Below are 26,179 nucleotides of genomic sequence, written 5' to 3' on the forward strand. Positions count from 1 at the left end.
TCGGGTTCGATTCCCGGGTCGGGCAAAGTATCACTGGGCTTTTTTCGGATTTTTGAAAATTTCTCGGTTGTAGCACGGAGTCTGGAATTGTGTTTAGGATATGGCAATAGGATCAGCCCCTATTACATGGGACTAATGGGAATAATGGTGAAAAGTGGGTGTTTTACATTGTATAGCGGCATTATGCGTCGTAGTGTGCACCTCTGTGTCTTATGTGTGTGTGTCAATAACATTTTCTCCATTATTGGGATAGAATATGAAAATTAGAAATAAAAAGAAATTTTATGTAACATCGTATTCTATTATGTCCATTTAAAAAATAAAATCATACTGTTTTCTTTGCAAGTGCTTTTAGACGCTCAAACTTTTTGTCTGGTTGTGGTCTTAGTTGAATAGTGTGGATTGTTTCATTATCTTCGCTTATAAAATTAATGTCGACTCTGGAAATTATTTGCATTCTGTCTTGAATGTATGGAGGTATAGGCTCCTGTATAGTTCTTTTGGTTGTAATTTCACTTTCATTTTCTGGTTTATGCAATATAAGTTTCAGGTAATGTGGTATAACCCTGTCTGCTGAGCGACCTAGAATAAAAACATGACATGATTATTTGTCATAAATATCCTAACTTAAAATCATAATGCATTTGTATTTGTATCACATCAACGACTTAAAAGTCGTCATTGCTAACCAAAGGCCTCTTCGCACTGAGAAGGTCTGAGCATTATTCACCACGCAGCTCAATGCTGGTTGGCGATTTCAAACTTTAATTATTAATCACGATATTTTTCTTCATCTGTTTCTCAGTGGTGTCTAAATAATCTTAGAAAACTACATAATAACTCGTAAAATGTCACATTGGTAAATATTGACGTATAATAGCATTTAAACCACGTCCTCATAAAACCATAAACACCATGACAAGTCAAGTATTTGCGCCAGGAATTATGGTAAGTAATCTATAGTAAGAACTTAGGTTTTGGTGCAGAATTATGGTGAGTGATCGACCTTCGTAATTACAATGTACAGTAATACTACAAAATAAATAAAACGACTTACCGGGCCTTGCTGCAATCCTTTCAATCGCATCGGACAATCCTCCAAATAAAATGTCTACCATGGTTTTGTTTCCATACCACACGTCCAATGCCTTTTCTGTCAGCCATCTTGAGGGCGACGACCTCTCTTTATCACGAACCTTAAAATTTGTATATGTACGTGTAATGACACCTTCCATTATCAAAAAACAAATAATTATGCTAAAACAAACTCTATTGACAACTGAACGAGTCATTTTAAGGTACTACTCTAGAGTGACCTTTTCTACGTTATTTTATAGACCAGTCAATGTTTTAGTTTTTTTGTTTATACTATCAAATGCGTACTATTCATTGACAAGGAAATATGCTGGTCATGTTTCGATAACAGATAAAGTAACGGAACAATAATTATGGAGGAATTTAGTCCATTGATACAATTACATTGTTACTTGAGTGATGTGACGTTTTCTGTGCAAAAATTGTTTGGATTTTACATCCGCATATAATGAGAGGAAAAGGGTAAATTTTTACTTTGGTGTGTAAAATGGTGTAATTATTTACAACGTCTCTAAATAATGTGAGTAATAAAATATAAGAAAAAAAAATTTTTATTATTAATTTATCTAAATTAAGTAAAAATATCTCCGCTTCTGCGCACGCTGCTCATTATGAAGAGAAACTCGAAACTAGTAGAGCTTTTCTCTTACATTAATATTCGTGAGTAAACCGGGATGTCTCAAATTAGTTATTACAATCATATTGATGTATCTTTTTAAAAGTGTAAAAACAGAAATTTAAAACTATTTCATTTGCCCAAAAATAGATGCGACTAAATAAGATATTTTTAGAATGATTTAATTAGAAATCAAACTACATACAAAAGATTACATAAAAGTATTTTATAATTTTTTAATATCTAAGTAATGACTTATCGTAAAAAAACCATCAAAATCAGCCCAGCCGTTTAGGAGTTCAGTGACATACACACAAAATACAAAAAATATAACACGATTTGATCGATTGGCGATCGAAATTAACATTTTGTGTATTCATCTTATGACCTTTTAAAGTGACCTTGCAGTAAATATTATAAAGTTTTAGTATTGTGAGATTATTTGAGCACGATGGCTGGTTTTGTGGCATTCCTAATCTTAACGCTTGTTGCTCATACATTTGCTGCCCCAGGTTTGTTTTTGTTTTTATTTTAGAGTATATTTTTTAAAGCGAAATTTTGTGATAATATTCTTTGATTTCTAATTTGAATTGAATTTAACTTAATGATTATTATTTTGAGTTTTTAGTACGATTAAAATCAATTATGTATTTTTGCAACGAGATTTTGAGTCGTTGTGTCCCCAGAGGGTTGCTTGGTGATCTGCATCTTAGGTATTACCTATCACAGATACCAGTTTCTATTATTTTTTTATGTGACTCTGTACAAATGGTGATAGGAAAATTATTGGTATGTTTAGTACATTATTAATATTAAGTCGTTATAGAAATAAAAGCATATACCTACACATAAAGTCAAAAATAAATACTGTTTCTCGTTTCGTTGTTGATTATAATGACAGACAGTGTTGCAACAACGTTATATTATAAGTACCATGAGGTCTGTAATTACAAATCGCATTTCTTTTTACTATACAATTCTACTTTCTGTTATCTATAAAAATGGAAAATAAATTAAAACTAATTTAAACCCTCATTCTCATCATTTCACTTAGCTCATCTGAGTCGTTATTATTTTAAATCATGTTAAATAACATTTTTGGGTCCAGTCATGCGGAATAAAATTCTTTATATTTTCCTTGTACATAATACATTTGTATGGATACAATTAAATGATCTGTAGAATACAGGTTTTGAGGTAATTATTATAGACAAGAAAAACCTGTTCATTTTTTGGTAACAATAACACGTCTTGAACATAATATTTAGGTTCCTTTCGAGTGCATTATTTTTAAGACTGCCTGAGTGATATTAAGTGCGGTTGTTGAGTTGATTGCCAATGCTGTCTTATTTGAAGATCTGTATACAGTATGTTAACTAACAGAGGGCGTTCCTGTTAACCTAGAATAGTTTAGCATCCATACATGCTAAAAAAAATTGCCATTAAAAAAACAAAACAATTTATTTTTTTTTAATATTAAAATATTCACCAAAAATTTTACGTAAAAGAAACACTCTGTGCACGCGTAGTTGAAGGAAGGCAACGTTGCAATTAATTGCTTATTTTTCTATGCTGATATTTTTATTTTAATCTATTAATGATATAGATGAACGAGTTTAAAGGAACGCCCTCTGTTAGTTAACATACTGTATTTCATAATTATTATGGACTACAAAAATTATGTAGCGTATAATGTATGTATGTAATGTAAAAACAAAGGCACGGACGTTAGTGCAATTACTTATTGTTAGGTGATCCGTTTTCAATTTACCGGCTTATCCCGTAAAAAATTTACATAATATATTAATTACAAATCATTCGGGACTTCTCTCTCAATATTAGCTTCTGTTTATAATCCAGTGTGATATTAATAATGTTTAGACGAATTACCTGATGGTAAGCATTCGAAACCGTTCATGAACAGCCGCAATACCAATGGAGTTACAAGACTTGGTGGGTTTTCTGCTTTTTTTGGATTGGAAATTGGGGATATTATTATAATTATTGTTTATTGTTTTAGCCAACTATGGAACAGCAACTGCCTCTCACGGCAGTATTAGCGCCGGTGTAGTTGAAGGTGGAACATTTGGAGACGGTGCATTCAGTATCAATGCACGCAAAGAAGAAAAAGAATCGAAGTAAGTGTTTGAGTATTTAAACATCACAAACTAGTACCTGCCAGTAGCTTTAACCGTGTTCCTGGTATAAAGTATTATATGTACTACTCTTTGTACTTTATACAAGTATCATTTGAGCTATTTGAGACTATATAATCAGTCGCAATGGAAAAAAATATTTAAATCTTTACATTATCTAAAGAATATATACATCCGCACTTTAATAATACTAGTAAAATAAGAACAAGAAAAATATACTACTGGATATAATATAAAAGACACACACACACAACTTCACGCCTTTTATCCCCGAAGGGGTAGGCAGAGGTGCACATTACGGCATGTAATGCCGCTATACAATGTACACCCACTTTTCACCATTTTGTGTTAAAGTCCCATGTAATAGGGGGTGAGCCTATTGCCATATTCTGGACACAATTCCAGACTCCGTGCTACTACTGAGAAATTTTCGAAAATCCGAAAAAAGCCCAGTAATACTTTGCCCGACCCGGGAATCGAACCCGAGACCCCTTGTTCGGAAGTCGCACTTGCGACCACTCGACCAACGAGGCAGTCTATATAATATAAAAGAAAATAATATATAAAAAGATTAATAATAAAAACAAGGTGGCAACATGCCCATTGCCAAAGGGTTGCTACCTCAGTATGAGCTGGGCACAGAAAATACCCAGCACTGGTTTGTGCTATACAGATGACTAATAATTTTGTTTTCCATTTGTTTCAGCCCGTTTTGCAAAGTATTGCAGTTATTTATCAAATCACAAGACTGCTGAAAGAAAATATATAAGATAAACCCAATATATGTATAAGTTTTGGATTACTAAAGAAATTAAACGATGACATTTTCAGTTACTTAATTTTATTTTAATAAAATTTTAAAATAATACAATTTACAAAAATAGTTCACTTTCAGTATAAATACAGTAAACAGTTGCAAGCAGTTTGACAATTTATTACATTTCGTATAGATAAAAAACAATAAAGACAAATTAAATGTTTTACAAACAGGGCAAATGCTGTAGTGTAATTTTGAAAAAAAAAATGTTTTATAAAAATAATATTTTTGAAATAAAATTATTTTACACAATAATATAAATCTTACAGACTATAACTTAACTTAGAATTTGGAATGTAATAACACTAACAATAATGGTACGAGAGCTAGCAACGTCGAAAAAACAAGCATTTCAAGAAGGCCAGTTTTTAGATATATTATGTCTCTCAGTCTCCCAGACATCATACGGGCTATCTGGCACCTGGTAGTCGTTGCGTTCATCAGTGCGCATCGCATTTGTACAGGTAAAATTTCAATTTTTCAAACCATTTTAAGAAGTTATTTTTTATTATTATTATTTTTATTGAACTTATAGTAACATGAATCCCTTATTGCCAGACATTTTTCATGTTGTTTAAGGTCTGCCAGGCGCCAATTTTGTTTTTCAGCTAACATATCCGTGATGGGTGTCTATTGATAGGTCTTTAAAAAAGACATGACAAGGTTCCTAAAGCCATTTTTCGTCAAAATCAATCGTTTGAAAGTTAGACGCTTCCAAAGTGGAAGTATACATTTCAATAAAATGTTTCAACTAAAATTGGTTTGAACGAGATATCATTATTAGTTTTTAAGAAATAAAACATTTTCCAAAACCACAAATATAACTTTGTCGTTCATAAAAACACTATGTAAAACCAAGTTATTTTATAACTTTTTTATTTTGTCGTCTACTTGCTGCTACGGAACCCTTCATGGGCGAGTCCGACTCGCACTTGGCCGGTTGTTTAATCCTTTTCTCTGTAATTCGTTCGACAAATATTTCTAGACCAAGCGAAATGATACTACATCATTTTTCAGTTTTAGATCGGTCTGGCTGAAGGTTAACAACCGAATAACTGCTTGGCAAATTAATTTTGGGTCTTTTCTTACTTAAATAACATCATACTAAAATTTCAGCCATACTAAAATGATTTGAAAAAAATTTTTTTTTAATTCAAAATTGGCGCCTGGCAGACCTTAAACAACATGAAATGCCTGGCAATAAGAGAATCATGTTACTATAAGTTCAATAAAAATAATAATAATAAAAAATAACTTCTTAAAATGGTTTGAAAAATTGAAATTTTACCTGTACAAATGCGATGCGCACTGATGAACGCAACGACTACCAGGTGCCAGATAGCCCGTATGATGTCTGGGAGACTGAGAGACATAATATATCTAAAAACTGGCCTTCTTGAAATGCTCTCTCAAAAACGTTGCCAGCGCTTATACTATAAGGTTTGTCGCCGATTGGGTCAATTGACAAATACATGCATTCTTCTAAAACGACTTTTTTCACTTTTTGCTTGTTATTTGTAAGCCACTTAACGTTTGTGAAAGATACATGCATGGCCATCAAAAGACGCAATGTGGACGTTTACCCTAACATTTTTTTTTTCGCCTTAGCATCAAATTTCTAGCCGTATTCAGAATTTTCACTTGCAATGACTACTTCAAATCATAGTTTAGAAACTGGTTCAGTTATTCTAAAGATATGTAACCATCTTTTTCTTTATTAAATTCTTTGGTCTTCTCAAGACATTATCATCCGCACAGAACAGAGAAAAAGAAGTAGAAGTAGTACGTAGGCGGGGCACGCGTAGCCCCTGATAAGTACGGATATGCTTATGTATGTCATGTAGGCGTTTGTGCGCATATCAGTCTTCGCTGGATTGTAATAACGTCAACTCGACATGTAAAAAATCGTCGAAAATCGTAAAAAAATATAAAAATGAAGAAATGTGCTATTTTATAGTGAAAAGATGAAAGCCATAACCAAAATGTGCCTAGTAGTGGTATATCGTATCATCGGTAAGTGCTATTTTATTTTATTTAAATTTATATTTGGCTTGAAACTAGTGACATATATTTTGTTTAATCTACAAACTAAATATAAATTTATGTCTAAGATGATAGAGTCTACTTTCTTTCAAACCCAAACCTGCTGTTCTAGAAGATTTCATTCGTGACATCTAAAATTTTGCTACTCGTTTAGGGATTGACATTATCGATAACAAGCTGTCGATATAATTAAAACTTTTTATTACGAATACAGATAAATACAAAAAAAATGGATAATAAGTAACTATTAATCATTAATTATGTTGTTTTAGATTTCCGAAGGATCCAGAAATAAAAGGAAAATGATCGAGATGACTGGAAGACAAAATTGGTTTCCTGCCACTAACTAGGACAATTTGTTTGGACCATGTTGTACAACAAGATATTATATTATGAGTATAACCGAAAAAAAATGCGCAATTTTTGACTATAAATAATCAGTTACATTTCCAGATTGTGCAGGCAGAAATACCTAATAACGTTATGTAATATTGGCCACCATCTGAAGGGAAGTAACTTTGTTTAATGTTCAGTTTTATTTTCTATTTTTTGTAACATACGACCGTAATAAAAAATACTTTATATATAAAGTGTGATTTTTTATTTTTGCAATACAAATTTTGTTAGAATACTACGAACGGCATGTGACTCTTTCCGAGTTATATGTTCTAGGAAAACATCGTGAGGAAACCTGGGCTTATTATTTTCTAATTACCTATTATAAGTTTGAAATCGACAACCCGCATTTGGCAAGCGTGGTGATCAATGCTCAAACTTTCTCCAGGCCCAAAGGCCTGTGTGGCTATAAGTGGCCACTGCTGACCAAAGGTCAGCAGTGGCCACTTATAGGCTATTGATGATGATAGATAGATAGCTAGATACTACTTCTTTTTCAGTCCATTTTCAGTTTGCTGCGCCCGATGTGACTTGAAACTAGTACACCTTTTCTACATTAGTTCATCAGAGGACGCTGCTTACTTCAAATACATGTATACTTACTTTATTATTCTGTGTAGGTACTAACAAACCTAAAACCTTAAATTATTAGCTCTTTAAAATTATAGTTCAGAAAAGAAAAAAAATATATATATTTACAGTTTTACAAGGAAAGATGTTTATTCCTATAGAAATCTGATAAAATATTATAATGTATACGAGTATTAAAATGTGTTGAACATTTGAATTATATCGATAAGTAAGCTTTCGATATCGGAACATCACTAGAGAAAATACAAGCGATAAAGTAGCTCGTTAAACAAATGTCAACCTTAAAATGATAGCAATACAGCGTAATTGAATGCATTTATGATAGTGACATCTAGCGTCGAGTAGCAGAACTTGTTAGTGAAATTATGTTGCATTGAAAAAGAAGATTCTTTATTTTAAAATTAGTAGACAAGAGTCAACTCTATTAATATGTAATTAATGTGTTTTTTTCAAAGTGGTGACGGCTGATTTAAAGGCTATTTAACACGGACCAGTCACAGAAAGTTTTTGCTAGTGTGACATATTATGATTATCCTGGAGATGTGTTAATTTGGGCGTGGCTTCAGAAAAATTGCCACGCTGGTTCTGATACTAACACATGCGGTATACTATTTCTATCTTTTCTTCTCTATTCTGTGATCATCCGCATCACCGCAAATTTTTATAAGGTCTTCTTTTGGCGCTTTAGGAGATACTAGAGACTACGTATGTTCTGTCACTTATAGTACTGGCGTTAATAATTTAAAAACAGTACTGTTATTCATTGGAACTATGTGAATCATTCGTGTTGTTTTATTATTGTCAGTTTCAATCGTAGAATTAAAGTAAATTCTAGAAATGTTTATATCAGACTCATTTCGTGGTATTGCCGTACCATTAATTGAGGTAGTTGAATTTCCATATTGAGGGGCTGAACGTCCCGGTCGTCCTGAAAAGAAATAACATAAAGGGAGCAATGAGTATGTGTAAATAAATTAATTGCTTCAGAGTGGAATTGTTACACAATACCAAATTTTGTTTATAGGCATCATGATTAAAGGCACCTTACACACCTAATTATGGTAAATGGTTAATTTATTTTAATAATCAAAAATGAAGTACTGCTATAGATACAATTGACACTTTTTATAACCCAGGCTCTGCGAGAATCGAACTAGGGCCACGTTACAGAGTAGTCAGTTACACAAAAAAGGCATTTTAAAAGTAAAAAAGGTAAATATAATTAGATTTTAAATAGCTGAAGAGTTTGTTGGCTAATCTCTGAAACTACTGATTCGAATGGAATAATTATTTTTGTGTTGAAAAGTTTATTTATCGAGGCTATAAAACATGCTTCGATTAGTAGAAGCTTTGCAGCAGAGGAGAGAGCGCTAGAGTAGTTAATAGTAATATCATTTGTATATACCTGTTCGCCCCGTCAGTTTCATCAACATATTTGAAAACTCGCTGCTTAAAACTTCAATCATAGTTCTGTTGCCGTACCAAACGTCCATAGCTCTGTTCGAGAGCCACTTCGATGACTCGAAGTCTCTTCGCGGCGGCAATCCAGCACCTTGGTACACATGAGGATTTATTGATTCACTTTCAAAAATTAAAATAGTAATGAACAAAAAGATTGTCGTTTTCCAAAACGATGTCATTGTTGATGACAATCCGTAGGCGTTACTGATCAGATCTTCTAATTGTTGGCTATTCGGACTATGTTTATAACCTCAATTATGGCAGTTTACTTTCATTGTTCTTTTGTTGATCGATGGCTGGAACCAGAAGTTTGGACAACAATAGCTGTATACGGTAAAAGTATTAATTAGTTCGGTTAATGTATTCTGGTTAAGCCTTTAGGGGTCAACGGCTTGATCCGAGTTGATCGCGAAGAGCAGTGGAACCAGTATATTAAACATTTTCCTCATATTTTGAAGGGGTTTTGTTGTATCGATGTGTTTTAAATCGATTAAAAAACTTGTAAAACTGCATTATGATTTCATTTTTATTATTTGCAACGAAACAAAAAACAAAATACTAAATCTCATAGTATAAAATCTTATTACATTTACACTTAATATTATGATATTTACGTCCTCGACATTAGGAGAAATAGACCTAGCCCAAGGGGGCTCACTCTAGAATTCAATACAATCGATCGACTCTGATAATGCAAAATTTACTTACACTTTAGTTTCAACACTAACACCATAATATTGTATAGTCTACCCAAAATCACCAAGTTTCTTTCATGTGTATGTACTTATAATAAGTGTGGGAGAGCCATGCTTCGGCACGAATTGGCCGGCTCGACCGGAGTGATACCACTGCCTCACAGAAAATGGACGTGAAGCAACGCTTGCGTTGTGTTTCGTTGTGTGAGTGAGGTTACCGGAGGCCCAATTCCCCCTTCCCAATCTTCCCAATCCCCGATTCCCGAACAACAACCCTTAAATTCCTAACCCCCAAAAAGCCGGCAACGCACTTGTAACGCCTCTGGTGTTTCAAGTGTCCATGGGCGGCGGCGATTGCTTACCATCAGGTGACGCGTCTGCTCGTTTACCGGCGTGATTCATAAAAAACCTATATGATAATAATATAGCTGCATCTACAACCAATAGTGGATTATTACAGGCAGTTGTTAAGGAGGTAAGTTTGGCAAGTTTTTTTAAATTATATTACACAATGCATTTTTAATGAATAACATGATGCTATCCACCTAAATTACTGTACGTCCTAAATTTTTTCTTGTTATAATATTCTCTCAAATATTTTTTTTTACTGCGTCACGGATCGCTAATGATTCCTGACCGAGTCTTGATGTCTCGGGTTCGATTCCTGGCTCTTGCAAAATTTTTTTTTTGTCTAGTTTCAAAAAATCTCAGTAATAACTTGGGATTCCGAATTCTACATAGTGTTTTGCAATATTTTTCTAGCTGTTACATGAGACTAATAACATAACTGACGAAAAGTGGGTGTTACATTATTGTGCGATATGTACAATGGGGGTCACATACGACTGACCACCACTAAATTAATGTATGTAGCTGACCAACATCAAACGCACCATTGACTAAGGGATTACACGTGTTGCATTACTAAGCTGCGACGTTATCGCTTTTTATCTAATGAAACATTATTGGGGTGTGGCATAATTTTTAGCTGGGTTCAAGGTTTAATTTTAAAATGATGAGGCGGATCTGTCCTCGATTGTACTTCTGCTAGGTAATTAGCAACAATGACATGATGTTATATTATGTTTTATTTTAAATTCAAGTTTTCCCTTCTCAGATACAGGAATATCTCGTTTAGGAATCAGCGACTCTATTATTTATTAATTTTTTAATTAAAAAGCGTATACCTAATAATCCTTGTTTTTTATTTACCTTTTGTGTCGTGGTAGGAATTTATTTATTTTCTAGCATTAGAGTATCAAGTTTTAGTCTTTAGTGGTGACTCCCACATATCTTATCTTCAGTTACTTCTCTTTTTTTCTGAAAATATTCTATGTTCTACTAATTGATTCGTTGTCTGGGATTTTAGCAACAATGCCAATCTAACATAGCCTAGATTTCCACATCAAAAATCTTTGCCTACCGGTAAACTATGGCAACTTTACCGGACCCTTGGCAACTTTACCATACTATAGGTATTCGGTATAAACTCATTTATCTAAAAATCTACCCACTAGAATTCTGTTTTGTAATAGTAGTATTTTTTAGACATTAAAAGGAAATATTTACTATATTTTGCGTAGACGCAAGACTGCTATTATGCCAGTAATGGCCGTCACAGTGTAGTGCGTGAAAATGTGCTAAAAGTTAGTAGTTCCTAAATTGTGCTCACAGAGCCTTAATTATTTGTCACAGGTGAGTGAAATTTTGATCTTGTATGTATAATATAGTTGGGATTACTGTTGTAATGTCAGCAATTGCTTTTTCTTTAATTTATTGATAAATAATCGCTTCGGTAATGTTGACACAGGTTAGGTAAAGTTGCCACGGCCTGCTTTGTGGCAACTTTACCAACAATTAGGGTTGGCAATAAATGTTTTTTTCTTGTTTGTGTGTATGTAACCATTTTCGAATACCTAAATTTCCCAGCATAATAGTGAATATCCTGGATGATAAGTTATAATGTATTTAATAATACCTTTTGTTTTAGAGCCAAAATGGCTCACATGAAACAAAACCGCAGAAAACTCGGAGCTAGACAATATAAAAAGTATACGAAAGTAATGTTAAAATTAGCTATGGAGATAGTGAAGTCAAAAAATTAAAAAGTCAAAATTTTAGAACTTAATTTAGTTTAAAAGGGAACAATATTTATGTCAGATATTTATGTTTTTTTTACTTTAGGTTTAAGGTTTATTATTTTTTTTTAAATATACATGTCATAAAAAAAATCTCATTTTTTGACAACCCCGAGCGTAACAAATTATTTGTATGTAAATTACGATGAAACCCGTGGCAACTTTACCTACTGTCTGTGTAGCCGTTATCTTTATAGATTTCCTCATATTGTTTGCATTATAATACGAAGAGGTCCTAGATGAAGCCCTCTGTACCTCAACAACTCTTTAATATGCAATACACGATGAATACGGCGCGTAGGTAAAGTTGCCAAAAATTTGGTATCTTTACCCATGCTGTTTTTTCTTTACTACGGCTAAAGTAAGCGTTTGTATATAATGACGATTACGGTAAAGTGAGCTAGATAGACTACAATTCTAAATATATAGTTTTGGTTTCTATGCGTCTTATGGTTAAAAATATATTTCGATTTTTGTTCCAAAATATGGTAAAGTTGCCATGTTTTACGGTACATAATAATAATTATCTGAGCATACATAGGGACAGAGAGCGGAAACCAACTTTGTTTTTACTATGTTTATAGATACGAGTGATGCTACATTCATAAATCATTAATTCATCAATACCGGGACCCCTCATTAATAATGCATTTCGTAATGTGTCTCTAATTTTAGACAAAATCTAAACCTTTTAGTTTGCTACGCTTTGTTAAATTTTGTTTGTGGCTTAACCATCACCCTTAAGTACAGATGCGTGTTGGCAGTATACACGTGACTACATATCAAGCAATACAAACCCAGTCTATCGTAGTCTCGCTTTGTATGGTTTCTCTGCATATTCGAGGGTCAGGTTATACTGGTATTGTGTAGCTTGACGCGTAGATGTACCTACTTATGCAGTAGAATATTCTATGTTTCGTTCAGGTTATTAATTTAAGGGATTATCACAAGGGAGCCACGTTGTAGGTTTCCCTAGGGATGTGATGTGACGGGCCTTGCTCAGTGGGGGCTCTGAATATAGTCAATTCAAGGGTCCTTTTAGGTGTTGATGCATACTACCAGGTTTTAGTGAGGTAAGAATACTAATATTCTCTAGTTTTTTCCCCAAAATCTAGGTGTTTTATAAAGGTTTCCTACAACCGTAAAAACATGGGTTTTTTATCAGAAACAGGTTCAGTGTTATTTTAGATTGAGTATGAATTCTATATTACGAGTACTAATATTAATGTTACACATCTCTTCAACACCTTATTGTTGACTGTTATAGAATGTCACCAGGCTACAGCCTGCTGAAAATAAAACATACATTGGTGGACTTAATCTTTAGAAAAGTCTCGGGCTCGGTGGGGTTTATAGCAAAGAAAATTCAGGAAAATTAAAAAAAAAACATGGAAAATCATTGGTTGCAAAACGGAATTTGCTGGGTTTGCTGGTAGTCTATGAAAATTCAATGACTAACTTAATAGTCCACCAATGTATGTTTGACTGTACGTTTGGCGCGGTTGCTTGTCCATTAGCTGTTGTGCAACGAGTAGATTTGCGAGCAACTCTTTGTGTGATCTACAAATTGTTTCGGGTCTTGGTGTTATGTGCATGTGAACTTGTAGATATGTTTGTAAACGCACCCACGACACATGAAAACATACCTAGTGTGGGTCAACTTCCTTTTAATATATTTTACATTAAAGTGTAAATAAATAAATTGATTCAATCGTCCATATTAAATGAAACAAAGTAATTAGTAAAATAAGATATAATTTTATTAAAATAGGAGGAGGAGGATTTCATTCGATGACCAGTTCCATTATTCTAAGACGTCCTCTTTAGACACGATCTGTAAAGAATAACAATTCAATTAATCTTTTGCTGACATTCAAAAATTATGTCATATTCATACATATTTTTTTCTATTAACTCGTTCAATTGATGATTAAGAGTTATCAGTCTCAAGAAGCTGTTGGATAAATATTTAATTCGGATTATATTTCGTTTTATTTATATTACTAGTTTCTACGAGCGGCTGTGTCCGCGTTACCGTGGGGTAAAAAGTATCACATCCCCAAGTGAGCTTATACTCTGTCTGTATACCAAATGTCAAAAAAAAAACGTTCAGTAGTTTCAGCGTGATTGACGGACAAATATCCAAACATCCAAACAAATACCTTTCATATTAATGATAATATAGGTAGTATGGAATAATAGTTTTTATAACTATTGTAATAAATGCAATTAAAACAACACTCACTACATAGAAAGTACTATATTGGTTAAAGTGTGCTTTTCTACCAGAGATGTGCTATGTAGTTATGCTATGAATGATGTAATAGCTAAGCTGTAACCACTGATACCAAGTTATGTAGCTGTGCAAGAAAGATTCGTAGCCCGAGTATGCGATGTATCAACCATCCATTGGAACACATCCATAGCACTCATCTTTCCATATAAAAACATAGCTTAGCTGAGTCCGTTTCCACTAGTGCTATGCTATGTGTGCCAATGAATAATTAATTGATGGAAATCAAACACAACGTAGCTTAGCACATTTCTGGTAAAAAGTACTGTCAGAAAGGACCTTAGCATTAGTAAAATAAAGTACTTACGTTTCTTTGTTTCCACAATAGTATCGATGGCCTTTGCGCCAACATCCCACAATTCTCTGGCTATTATACTCATTATAGTTTTATTCGAATAAACCAAGTCCATTGCTTTCCCCACCCAGCGGTCTTCACGGTTCATCCCTTCCCGTTTCATTTTATCATAATGGACCTTCAGTTCTTCTGGCGTTTTGAAGGAATTTGTTCTTGTATTCTCTAGAATGATAAAGGTGATAATCGTAAGGCATAACGTGACTTTCACTAACATGTTGTACTTGAGGATTCAGAGTTTCGTCTACTGAATCGAGGCTTAAACTTTACTTAATGTAGGCTGTTTAATGTATGATTACTTAGAATGCTATAAAGGGTAGTTCAGAATGACGGCACATACTTGATCATACTATTAGTGTGGTGACAGATAAAAAAAATCGCAAGACATTTACTTAAGATAAATGGAACATTTTACTTGTTATCTCTTTCAGTGTATCATAGATTTTGAACCGACTCAAAAAAAGGAGGTTCTCAGTTTGATCTGTATGTATATTCGCGATTATCTCACATCTGGCTGAAGTAAATTCGCGAAATCCGAAAGACTCTTACCTACCTTACCTATGGATAGCAACCAAACATAATTATCAACAGCTATCTATAAGACCATTCAATCAAAAAAAAGAAATAGCAAATATCACAGAGGAACTACATAACAATCGATGCAACATGGTGTTCAATGTGCATCGAGCCTTGTTTCATTGTTCGAATAAAGGGATATGCAGTTAATTCCGCCAAACGATACACTCGTTGTCAACGCTACGTACATCATTAGCATGCTATTGTAATCCTCCATTCTGAAGAGAATCGTTCAATACGACGAATGTGTTGAATCAATGTTTTTTAAATATGCTGGTATATCAACATGAAATGTAGTGATTAACTAGTGAGTAATTAGGGCTTCCAGAAACAATCATTGTAACGTCTCGCCTTTTATCCCCGAAGAGGTAGGGAGAGGTGCACATTATGGCGCGTCTATCTTTCGGTTTTTCGAAAATTTCTCGGTAGTAGCACGGAGTCTGGAATTGTGCCCAGTATATAGCAATAGGCTCACCGACTATTATATGGACTTATAACACAAATGGTGAAAAGTGGGTGTACATTGTATAGCGGCTTTCAGAATCGTTATTGTAGCGAAAGGTCATTTGTCAAGTAAACTACTTAATAATAATTAGACAAACTTGTGCACAGACCGCATTGGTGGCATTTCGTGCGTAGAAAAGAGGCTCCCATTTAGTCATACTGGTGTCATACAGTAATCCTCATCTTCGCATATCATTCCAAACTTTGTGATTGGTGAAAATTATACAAATGTTAACATATCCATATTATCCATCCCGATTTGCTAAGTTCGAGTCAACTCAAAAATAATGTCACGCATGCAAGACTAATATCACTAAAAATAAAATACTAAATATTATCTAATAAAATTCCAAACAGTTATCGTTCTTTAAGGCTCCATAAAATATCAAAATACGGACTTAAACCAAAATCTTTGCAGTAATAAAATCCCTTAAAATACGGAAGTGTATATCCATTTGCATTAAATTTTAGCTCATGTTTACGTTGAAGATAAACTTGTTGTATTTGTGAGCAGCTGAAATATTTTATGAGTATATTTACTTTTTATTGTGAACACTTACATTATACTAACGCATCTTCGTGAGTTATAGTCGAAGAATAAGTGCACATTTATGCGACGATTTGTTTATAAAACAGTTTCAATGGGATTATTATGACAATAAAATTGGTTCAAAATGTTAAAAGAAATAATATGCACTATTAACGCACTAAAAATTTAACTAGAAATTTTTAAAACGAGTCATATTTTTGTCAAAACCATCAAAAATGTTATTTAAGTTTCACCTAAAATGTGAAATAAAAATGTGAATCTCATTTTTAAGAAAATAAAGCCATTTCATAGTGGTCGCAACCATATAAGTACCGTACAGAAAATTGCATTCGGTAATTGCATGCGTTTAGAATTTTTTTAAAACTTCTTGGTCTTTGAAAGTTAGGTTCTCCTCTCGTGAATACATATTTTGTCGACTCCATTAGACTAAGTGATTGATATACCGTATGAGGAAACCTCTTATGATTTAATTTAAACCACATATTTATTATCCTTTTGGCTGACAATATACGAAAAATTAGCGAAATAGGCACAGTAGATAAATCAAAAAGTGCATTATTTTGTTTGAGTTAATGTGTACACTCTTTACAAATATCTCATTATGACAGCCGCGTCCCATGTCCGTAATATTCCTAGACAACCTAACAACATTACAGCTCTTCTGTATTCAAGGAACGTAAAACTCTGTTCACACAGAATTTGATACTTCAACAATTTAATTATACTTTTTTTTTGTTTTTTTTTTTTTTAATTTCTGTTTTCTTTGAAATCTTAAGATATACTGTATATACAATTCGCAATCAAAAGTAATAGTCAAAGCATGAGATTAAATGACAGTACCGTGAAAAGTGAAGGAGACACTAACCATTTCCAATATTTTTATGAAAAAATAAAATAGTAAATATTTATCCCACAAAAACATTTCATGTTAAATGTTGCCAAGACGAGACCATATAGCTCGCACTGTCAAAAAGTAATCAGATCCCGTGTAGAGCCAAGTTTCTAACCCTACATGCCCAGACCTAAATCGATAAGCCCTAATTTCACACTCAAGTTACGGGGAAATTCTACAGCCATAGCTCGTACTGCGTAGTTCGTAGCGCGTAGTAGAGTTTTTACGCTATAATCTCGTAGGCGTGCAAACCTTGGACGTAACTGGCGAGTCGGCCGCACGGACTTTTTGCTATTCGTCATATGGGCTTGAGCTTAAAAATCTATTCAATCTTCTAAACTCTTTCCGTGCGGCCAACTCGCCAGTTACGTCCAAGGTTTGCACGCCTACGAGATTATAGCGTAAAAACTCTGCTACGCGCTACGAACTACGCAGTACGAGCTATGGCTGTAGAATTTCCCCGTAACTTGAGTGTGAAATTAGGGCTTATCGATTTAGGTCTGGGCATGTAGGGTTAGAAACTTGGCTCTACACGATCTGATTACTTTTTGACAGTGCGAGCTATATGGTCTCGTCTTGGCAACATTTAACATGAAATGTTTTTGTGGGATTTCATTTCTTTTTGTAGGTTGCTTATGATAGAAAGATAAAATGAGCGACAAATACAAGTATTTTTTTGTCGCTCATTTTTTCTTTCTTTTTTGGGGTATATTTCTTGTGCATCTGAGATGCCCAATATCGTAATTTTCTACCTACTATACAATATTCAAACCGTACGTAATCCTAAACTACTTAAGTTAAACCTATTAACAATGAAAATTAAACAATGACCTACGTATCAAATTATTTTCACTAAGTCGTACCTACATAAACAACTATAAACATATTATACCTACTAACCTATACTACTTAATTGCAAATACCTACTTATTCAATCTTTGAATTTCTTAATTAAATTTGTGAGAAAATTGCAAACGTAATGCTAATACTTTTTATCAATGAAAATTAAAACACTAGTACCTAACTAAACCTTCACCTACTAAACTACTAAATTTATAAGAAAATTGCAAACGTAATCCTAATACTTTTTATCAATGAAAATTAAAACACTAGTATCTAAACCTTTACCTACTAAACTACTAACAATTAAATATTAGGCAAATGGTTTTTTTCTCCGCGATAGCAAACTTTTAAATCACCGAAATATTCCGAAAATTTTTCATTCAACGAGACAACCGTCAACGACGTCTGCCCTCGCGCGTCTGCCCGCGTTCGGGTGCCGCGCTCGCTGACGGGCCGATTATTTTTAGCTACTGCGCGGGGACGAGGGGGCAGGCGACGGGCGTTGGCGCATACTATACTTACGATGCTTATGTTCAAAAGTATAGGTTGATTAATAAACACTTACCGAAGTGAAGTGTAGTAATATTATTCATATCTAAGTACTTATGGGTAGGATAATGTTTTGATTTGATGAAAAGTTTGTGTTCTATGTACTTGTGTATAATTTTCAGATCTCAAGCAGGAAATAGGGAATTAAGTTTCCCTATTTCAGATTTTTACCCCTCCGCGGCCGCATTCAGACCTCTAGCGTCAAAAGTTGCGGAAGTCTCGAACAAACTTTCACCCCCTAGTTTAAGGGGTTGGGGGTAAAAGTTCCAAGTTTTAGGATTTTTTTGTTGTTTGGGTACTAATACTAGCTTACATACCAAATTTCAGTTTTCTAGGACTTCAGGAAGTACCTTAAGAATTTTGTTGATCATCAGTGAGTGAGTGAGTGAGTGAGTGAGTGAGTGAGTGACGAAATCGGGGTATTTTAGATATCAATAAAATCTAAAGTATAAGAGCTATGCAATTGAAACTTTAGAGGTTTATTAAGTCTACCACTGACATTATATCCTGAAAATTTTGTTTATCTGGTATAACCCAAACTCAAGTTATGAAGGTTCAAAAATACGATGAAGCGCTTCGAGAAAAGGTAGGTAGTGCCCTTGCGCTTGCGCTTCGTTTGGAACTTCTTGGCGGGGGCACTACCGTGCCCCCAGATATACGTACACGTATCGAGTCACAGGCAAGAGTATGTTATATTTATGCAAATAAACGATAACACAGGTAACATAACTTTTTATGTTTTATTAAAATTGTTTTGGTTGAATTTTTTAGGGGATACGCAAATGGAATCCCGTCGTCCCTGGTCGAATTTTCCAATGCTATCCCCTGGGTGGTAGGTACGGAGTGACAAGTGTGCCAATACTTATGTTCTGGGTATGCCAAAATTGCCCATCTTACTCTAGGACGGCCAGTAAAATTTCGTTATGAAAAATTTTCATTCAAATGGAATACGTGAGGGCGTTTTGATCTGTTTTACTGAAACGTGAACTGGTTATAGTAAGGGAATTTAAATTTAAGTGAGATATAAAAGTAGTGCGAACTATTTTATTGGATTTTGCTCTCTAATAAATTGATTTTAGAAGCTGTTTTGCAATGACAGTAGGGAACTAAAAAATATGAACGTCTTAAATTGTATTAGGATTTGAACTTAAAATAATACTAACAATATTTGCCTAATTCATTTGGTTAACTGAGCGGTTAGGTACTAATTTAAACTCAGAGTTATTTAATGATTACTTAACAAAATCGTTACTAAATAATAGTTTATTTAATAATCATTCAATGTCTCTGAGTATGGCAATAACTAAAGGTTTTCGGGCTTGATTTATTTTATTTATTTATTTTATAAAAGTTTACAGTAGTGTGGCCTTAAATCTAAACTCGCCAAACTGTTACGTTTGATGGCGAGTGGTTCCTGTGTGTGATCATTGGTTGGCTATGGTTCCCATTATTTGTGAATTACTTCAATTCTATGTTACATAGAAATCAAACCTGACCATTACCATTGTAAGTCACGTAAAAGTTACAACAACGACTAAGTACTAAAGTAATTACGTTCCACAGAATGAAGTCTTAAAGATAAGAAGACAAGATTGTGAACTATCGATTCTTTGCTATTAAGTTTTCTTCAGGCGACTTTAAGTACTTCGACCTGAAGATGGAACCAATTACTTTTCTTTTTAATTTCTTTCTATGCATACTTTGAGATATTTAAAAAGTTCAATTACTTATTTTATTTCTTCTTTTATGATATAAGCCGGTAAACGAGCGGACGATTCACCTGTTGGTAAGCAATCACCGCCTATGGACACCCAAAACACCAGAGGCGTTGCCGGACTTTTGGGTGTAAGGAATTTAAAGGTTGTTGGGGAATCGAGTATTGGAAAGGTAATTGAACCGCCAGTAAACTGACTCTTACAGCGCAAGCATTGTTCCACGTCGATTTTCTCTGAAGCCGTGGTATCACTCCGGTCATGAAGCATGGCTTTCCCACACTTTATATAGGTATATTTTACAGTATTATATTTATTATATTGGAAATCTCAAGAGTTGTAGGTCTTGTCTGATGAACACACATACATAAAATACAAGGTAGTATCGGATTTTATTTCCAGAAATGTATTTTGAGTTCTTTATTAAAAGGAAATAGAATTCAAAACAGATTGTCTTTAACAAAGTTGCTAAAAACAAAAGCACATCTTGTCTACATCTACAAATAACCAGTTATAACATCAATGCCCTTGTAATCAGAGCAAACCTTTAACAAAACCTTTTACTCTTTGCCCGACCCCAGCCTCGAACCTAGACCTCTACTTAAGTTATTCATGAAAATACCTAAGTTATTTATTCATGAACACCAACTGAATAAATAATACAAAAACCATTACTTACTGACTAAGATATTCGTAATTATAAATTCTAAAGAATCGCTAAGTTCGCGGATCGCAGTCTGCTACTCTTAGATAAGGCTTGCTTACCGACCTCGAGTTTATTTTAACACTTTTGTATATTCAGCTCTCTACGGATTTCATTGTTGACAATTTTATCGCGTTTTCATTTTTCTTCTTCATTTTTTTTTTTTCGGCAACGTCGAGTTTCGCGTTTGTGAAGCCGATCCGAAAATTTTGGGTGCTACGTTAAAGTAAAAATAGGCTTTATTTTGTTACTTTTTAAGGGTAAACTTTGCAATGTATTTACTTTGATCTTTAAATGAAAAAAAGGGAAGGAATTGTGCGGGAAAGTACCATGAAGTGAAATTTTAAGATACGGACGGAAATTCTGCTTTTGACTGCCTGACCCTTACCCCTGACCTGTTTCGGTAGGTCTATAAAGATGTATTTAGTTTCTATATATTTTGTTCTATTTCAGTATAAGGTTTAAGGACAGTTTTGTGGTTCTTTTAGTGTGTGATTTTTTATGAAGAATCCTTTTGATGAGTATCTGATTAACGTCTCTGTGAATATTTGTAAGTACTATTGACGAATTTATAATTAGGCTGCTTTTCCACCAAAGTTTTAGTTTTTTTTTTTTTTTTGAGGGGGAAAATCATCCAATGACTTCTCCCGCTTTGGAAATGTTCTATGCTACGTTGCTATAGATGCATTTGACATACACCAGTCATATTTATTGGTACACATAGAATAGCACTGGTAGAAACGAACTCAGCTAAGCTATGTTTTTATATGGAAACTAGCGGACCCGACAGACGTTGTCCTGTCTACACGTTAATTTGAACATTTTAAACTTTTTTAATAAGCTAAAACATTCTGGACCTTTTTGATGAAAATTATTATTCAAATGTTATGACAATATCTAACGTCATTAATATTTGACACTGCGATGGTAGCGCCGTCCGTCGGATCCGATGTAAAACATTCCAAAATCAACAACTACTAATAAATTAAAAATTAATTAAAAAAACATTGTCCAGCGGACAAAATTGTGAATCTAAACCATTCTCAGATCCTCTTGAACACACACAAAAAGTTTCATCAAAATTGATCTAGTCGTTTAAGAGGAGTTCAGTGACATACACACTTACAGAAGAATTATATATATAAAGATTTGCGTGCTATGGATGGTTTCCTTATTATCGATAGATCGCATAATCGAGCTGCATGTCTTCCACGAACAGCTACTTTGCGGCGTATCTTCATAGCACATCTTGCTCGCACAGCTACATAGCTTAGTATCAGTGGAAACGGTCATATAATTTCACAGCTTAGCTATTACATTTTCGTAGCATAGCTACATAGCACACCGCTGGTGGAAAAGCACCGTTAGGGCCACCGCTAATTACCGCTTAGCAAATATTTCATAAATTACACTTTTTTTTTTTTTTTTTTTTTTAGGGTGGAAAATCATCCAATGACTTCTCCCGCCTTGGGCGAGGTGAGAGGGAGTGTCAGACTCTTACTGACTAAAAACCACCCCGTTCCTACTCTGCCCGTCGAGCCGGAGCCCCGGTAAACCCGCTAGGTTGTCCGCAGCTCCGGATTAGGCATCAGCCCTACTGGGCCCCATCTGTGGTGGTCTGATGGCTCTTTGAGGCGCGCGCAGAACGCGACGCGCCGCACGCACGGGTCTGGTTCTGGTCGGGCGGCGAGCTACCCTTGCTCGTCATCCGCAGACCCGCACTTACGGTGGCCGGAGATCGTCGCGCGATCCCCGACGCCCGGAGTGTCTCTCGCGACGGCTGGGGCGTGAAGAGGTTCGTTCTCTCACGCGCCCCGCCTCCTCCTTAGCTAGCATGACTGCTTCGCAGAAGGAGGAGACGGCATCCCAGTCCCCCTCGCTCCGCACCATGGCTTGTATCAGTGCCGGACGCGAGAGGGCGCCGTCGCCGACCACATCCCTGAGGATACGGCGGTGCTCAGCCCACGCAGGGCAGACCGCAAGCGTATGTTCCACCGTGTCCTCCGGGCGGTCTTCGCAGTGATGACACCCGGGCGTTTCCTCCCGCCCAATCAGAAACAGGAACCTACCGAAGCTTCCATGTCCGGTAAGCACCTGCGTCAGGCGGTAGGTGAGGACGCCGTGGCGCCTCTCTAGCCACTCCTCAAAGAAGGGACTTACCGCTGCAATGACAGCGAGCCCAGTCATAAATTACACTGGATTACTTAAATTGGATATGACATCTGATATCATTATACATTGCATTATCATGTTATATCAATAGACCCAGTAACGACTTAAAGTAGGAAATAACAAAATACCGAAAAACTAAATATCTTAAACCATACAACACAACCATTTTATTATAATTCCTATTGATTAAACATTAGCGAATATTTAATCACCAGCAACAGATACTACACATCTGCAATTTAAACTTGGCAAATCCGAAGCCGAATTTAATATTTCTCTTGATCCTCAAACAGAAACAATTGGTCAACTCAATTTCAATCTAATTATTTTAATAGCGAAACAATCTGAGGACTTTAATTACGAAATGGTCCTTTGATACGCAAACATTTTTAAAATAGCGTTTTGACGGTTGAGAGGTTAATTGAAATATTGAGTTATATACATCATTCGATAGAGAAAAATTCGGTGATTCCGAATATGTATATAAATTAATATCGAAAAAATGACTCCTTTTAACCATCGATTTGGCTAATTGGATTGAATTTGAAGGAGACAACTATGTACAATTTTATGATTTGAATGAGTTTTTTTTTACTTTTAAGTCTTCTGAATTATTCAAGATTTATTTTAAAAAGTACCTAACTTGTTTTGTATGGTGTTTCTGGGTACAGGCTTCTTTTCTGAATACTGTTAATCCCCATTTATGTAGAAATAAAAACCGTAAATCTTCCCTTCTATCACCAAAATACTTCCAAAGCAATAATAATGTCAAAAAATCCACCTGTCTATAAAACAACCTAACATTAAAAAGCATCGAATAATACAATCAAATCCACGTCATTGTAATAATTTGCACATGGATTACGATCATAAAAGTCTATTAACGTCTGACGAGCGAAAAAAGCCAATCAATAAAAATAGGGTCACGATTGTCGACATTATCTCCGGAGACCGAATGACTGTTATCGATTCCAATAAATGCCGTTCTTTTATTTCAAGCGGAAAAAAAAGAAATTACACCCGAGCATCTGAAATTCTCATTAAAATTCCATTACGACACCGTCGACTCGAATATGGCTATAGATTTTGACGACGAAATTATTTTTTATAACAAGTTATGTAACGACACTGGCCCTCTGTAATTTCTGGGTGAATTTCTTTGTATTAGTTTTTGGTGAAATGTTAGTTGAATTTAAATAGAAGTTATGTAGGCACCTTCTGTTACTTAATCAAAAGATGTTTTAGCTTTTTGTATTCTCGATTTTAAGGGTCTAGATGATAAAGATAAAGATATTTTTATTTGCAAGCATTAACATGAGTGATATTACACATAAGAGGTACATGCAATGGTGCTAGGATAGCTCTATAAGATTAATGTCGCTATAGGTTCAAATAGATATAAGGTACAAAATACAGGATCACGTACAAGTTCACTTATCAGTTTTATTATCCCTTTCTGATCTAGTGATCAGACTAATGACCTATGCTTAATAGTTTTGGAAATCGCAATTTGATACCATACCTTTCAATCGTGATAATTTTGGATGAGGTAAAACTAAACAATAGGTAGTACATGAAGATAATTATTATCATTATCGACCATGAAAAAGAAATAACAGGAAAATTTTACGAAATATCTCATACAAAGTTATGTTTTTTAAAATGAACTAATAAAAAAGAGGCATTGAATAAATTTGTGTGAATAAAAATAGAGCATGAGCAGTTTGAAACACTATCATATATTTGCAATGTATTCTACAAATGTCGGTGTACCAGAACTAACATCACCGAAATATGATAAAGCACCCAGTAAGTACTTACGTATGTCAGAACAAAGAAATATAATCTGCTTTATCATCCCAATACAGAAAGGGGATCAAACGTCAAAGGAAATCCGAATATAAACCGAAACTAATAAGGCTTATTCTTTACTGCATACACATGGATATATAATTTCAAACAAAGGTTATTCAGATATGGTAAACTTGGGATCCTCTCTGCGGTACCTAATCACGGTTCCGATCGGGCTTTGATTGACCTTTATGCAAATTCTAAATTCGCCCAGGAGTGCGCAGGTTGTTTAATTGAATAATTAACCTGTCCGACGCACTTCGTTATAATTTTAAATTACTTTACAGCTTGGCCATTTGTACCGCCTCCGAAAATTTGCGCAAATCTCGCTGTGGTTTCTTTTTTTCGGAGAATTTTAGTCGAATATTTTATTTATAATTTGTTGAATTGTTGCATTGAAGCGTGATTATTTTGATTTATTGATTATATGTAAATGCCGATTACCTTTAGCTTGTTAATTCTGGGAGGTTTGACTGGAAAATTTATAAATATTTCCTCGAATAATTGGTATAATTTACAATTTATAACAACCGACTTTTTTAACTATAATTAAATAATAAATACAATAAACACCAATAAATACAATAAATAAAAAATTACAAGAAACCAGTTACTATTAAAACATAGCAACAATTTATTTAAGTGTTAATCAAAATCACGACAGCTTTATCGTGATTTGATGAGCAATACCTACATTTTGCATTGAATCCTATTTTCACTCAATAACACTCTATAACGTCACATACAAACTTATTTCCCCGTGAAAAGAAACAAAAATAATACACAATTGATCCCCAATTTGTGAAGCTCATGAATCACAAAAGTTTTAAAGCCCATCCCGTCCTAATTAGTTCTTTATTGATCCGAAAATCTCGGCTCTAGTGGTCTACCCTTTCCATTTTAATGAGACCGTTCTTTAGTTACATGGACATTATTTCCTATAAGCCGAATAAATATTTATGGAAAACCTCTGTTAGTTGGTATATGTGATATCGGAAATACGAGAAGCCCTTACAATTTTGGTAAAAGATATTCGTTAGTTTAATGATTTGAGGAAGAGGTGGTATCTATTTTCGGACCCCTCTAAGAATATAGTTTTGTATTTTCCTGTCAGCTAATTCTAGACCTAAAGAATAACCGTAGATCCACCTAATCATAATAAGCTTATCATAAC

The 26,179-nt window shown here is 34.4% G+C and overlaps 1 protein-coding gene across 1 annotated transcript; it reads right to left on the bottom strand.

Annotated features, from left to right (window-relative positions):
• Positions 1–288: 288 nt before the first annotated feature.
• On the bottom strand, positions 289–1,329 carry LOC118282040 (uncharacterized). The gene is made up of 2 exons (XM_035602924.2): positions 1,058–1,329; positions 289–582 (listed from the first exon to the last, which is right to left on the bottom strand). Exons 1-2 carry the CDS (start codon positions 1,290–1,292, stop codon positions 326–328), a joined length of 492 nt encoding a protein of 163 aa, XP_035458817.2. The 5' UTR covers positions 1,293–1,329; the 3' UTR covers positions 289–325.
• Between the last annotated feature and the right edge of the window lie 24,850 nt (positions 1,330–26,179).

Source organism: Spodoptera frugiperda, chromosome 27 (genome assembly GCF_023101765.2).
Source record: "Spodoptera frugiperda isolate SF20-4 chromosome 27, AGI-APGP_CSIRO_Sfru_2.0, whole genome shotgun sequence".
Taxonomy (NCBI): domain Eukaryota; kingdom Metazoa; phylum Arthropoda; class Insecta; order Lepidoptera; family Noctuidae; genus Spodoptera; species Spodoptera frugiperda.

What these genes read in the sequence shown, in the direction of transcription:
- LOC118282040 (XM_035602924.2), bottom strand. Translation starts at nt 1,292, where the DNA reads ATGACTCGTTCAGTTGTCAATAGAGTTTGTTTTAGCATAATTATTTGT. An exon ending in AAGGATTGCAGCAAGGCCCG is followed by an intron (nt 583 to 1,057) that starts GTAAGTCGTTTT and finishes TTTTTATTCTAG; the next exon opens with GTCGCTCAGCAGACAGGGTT.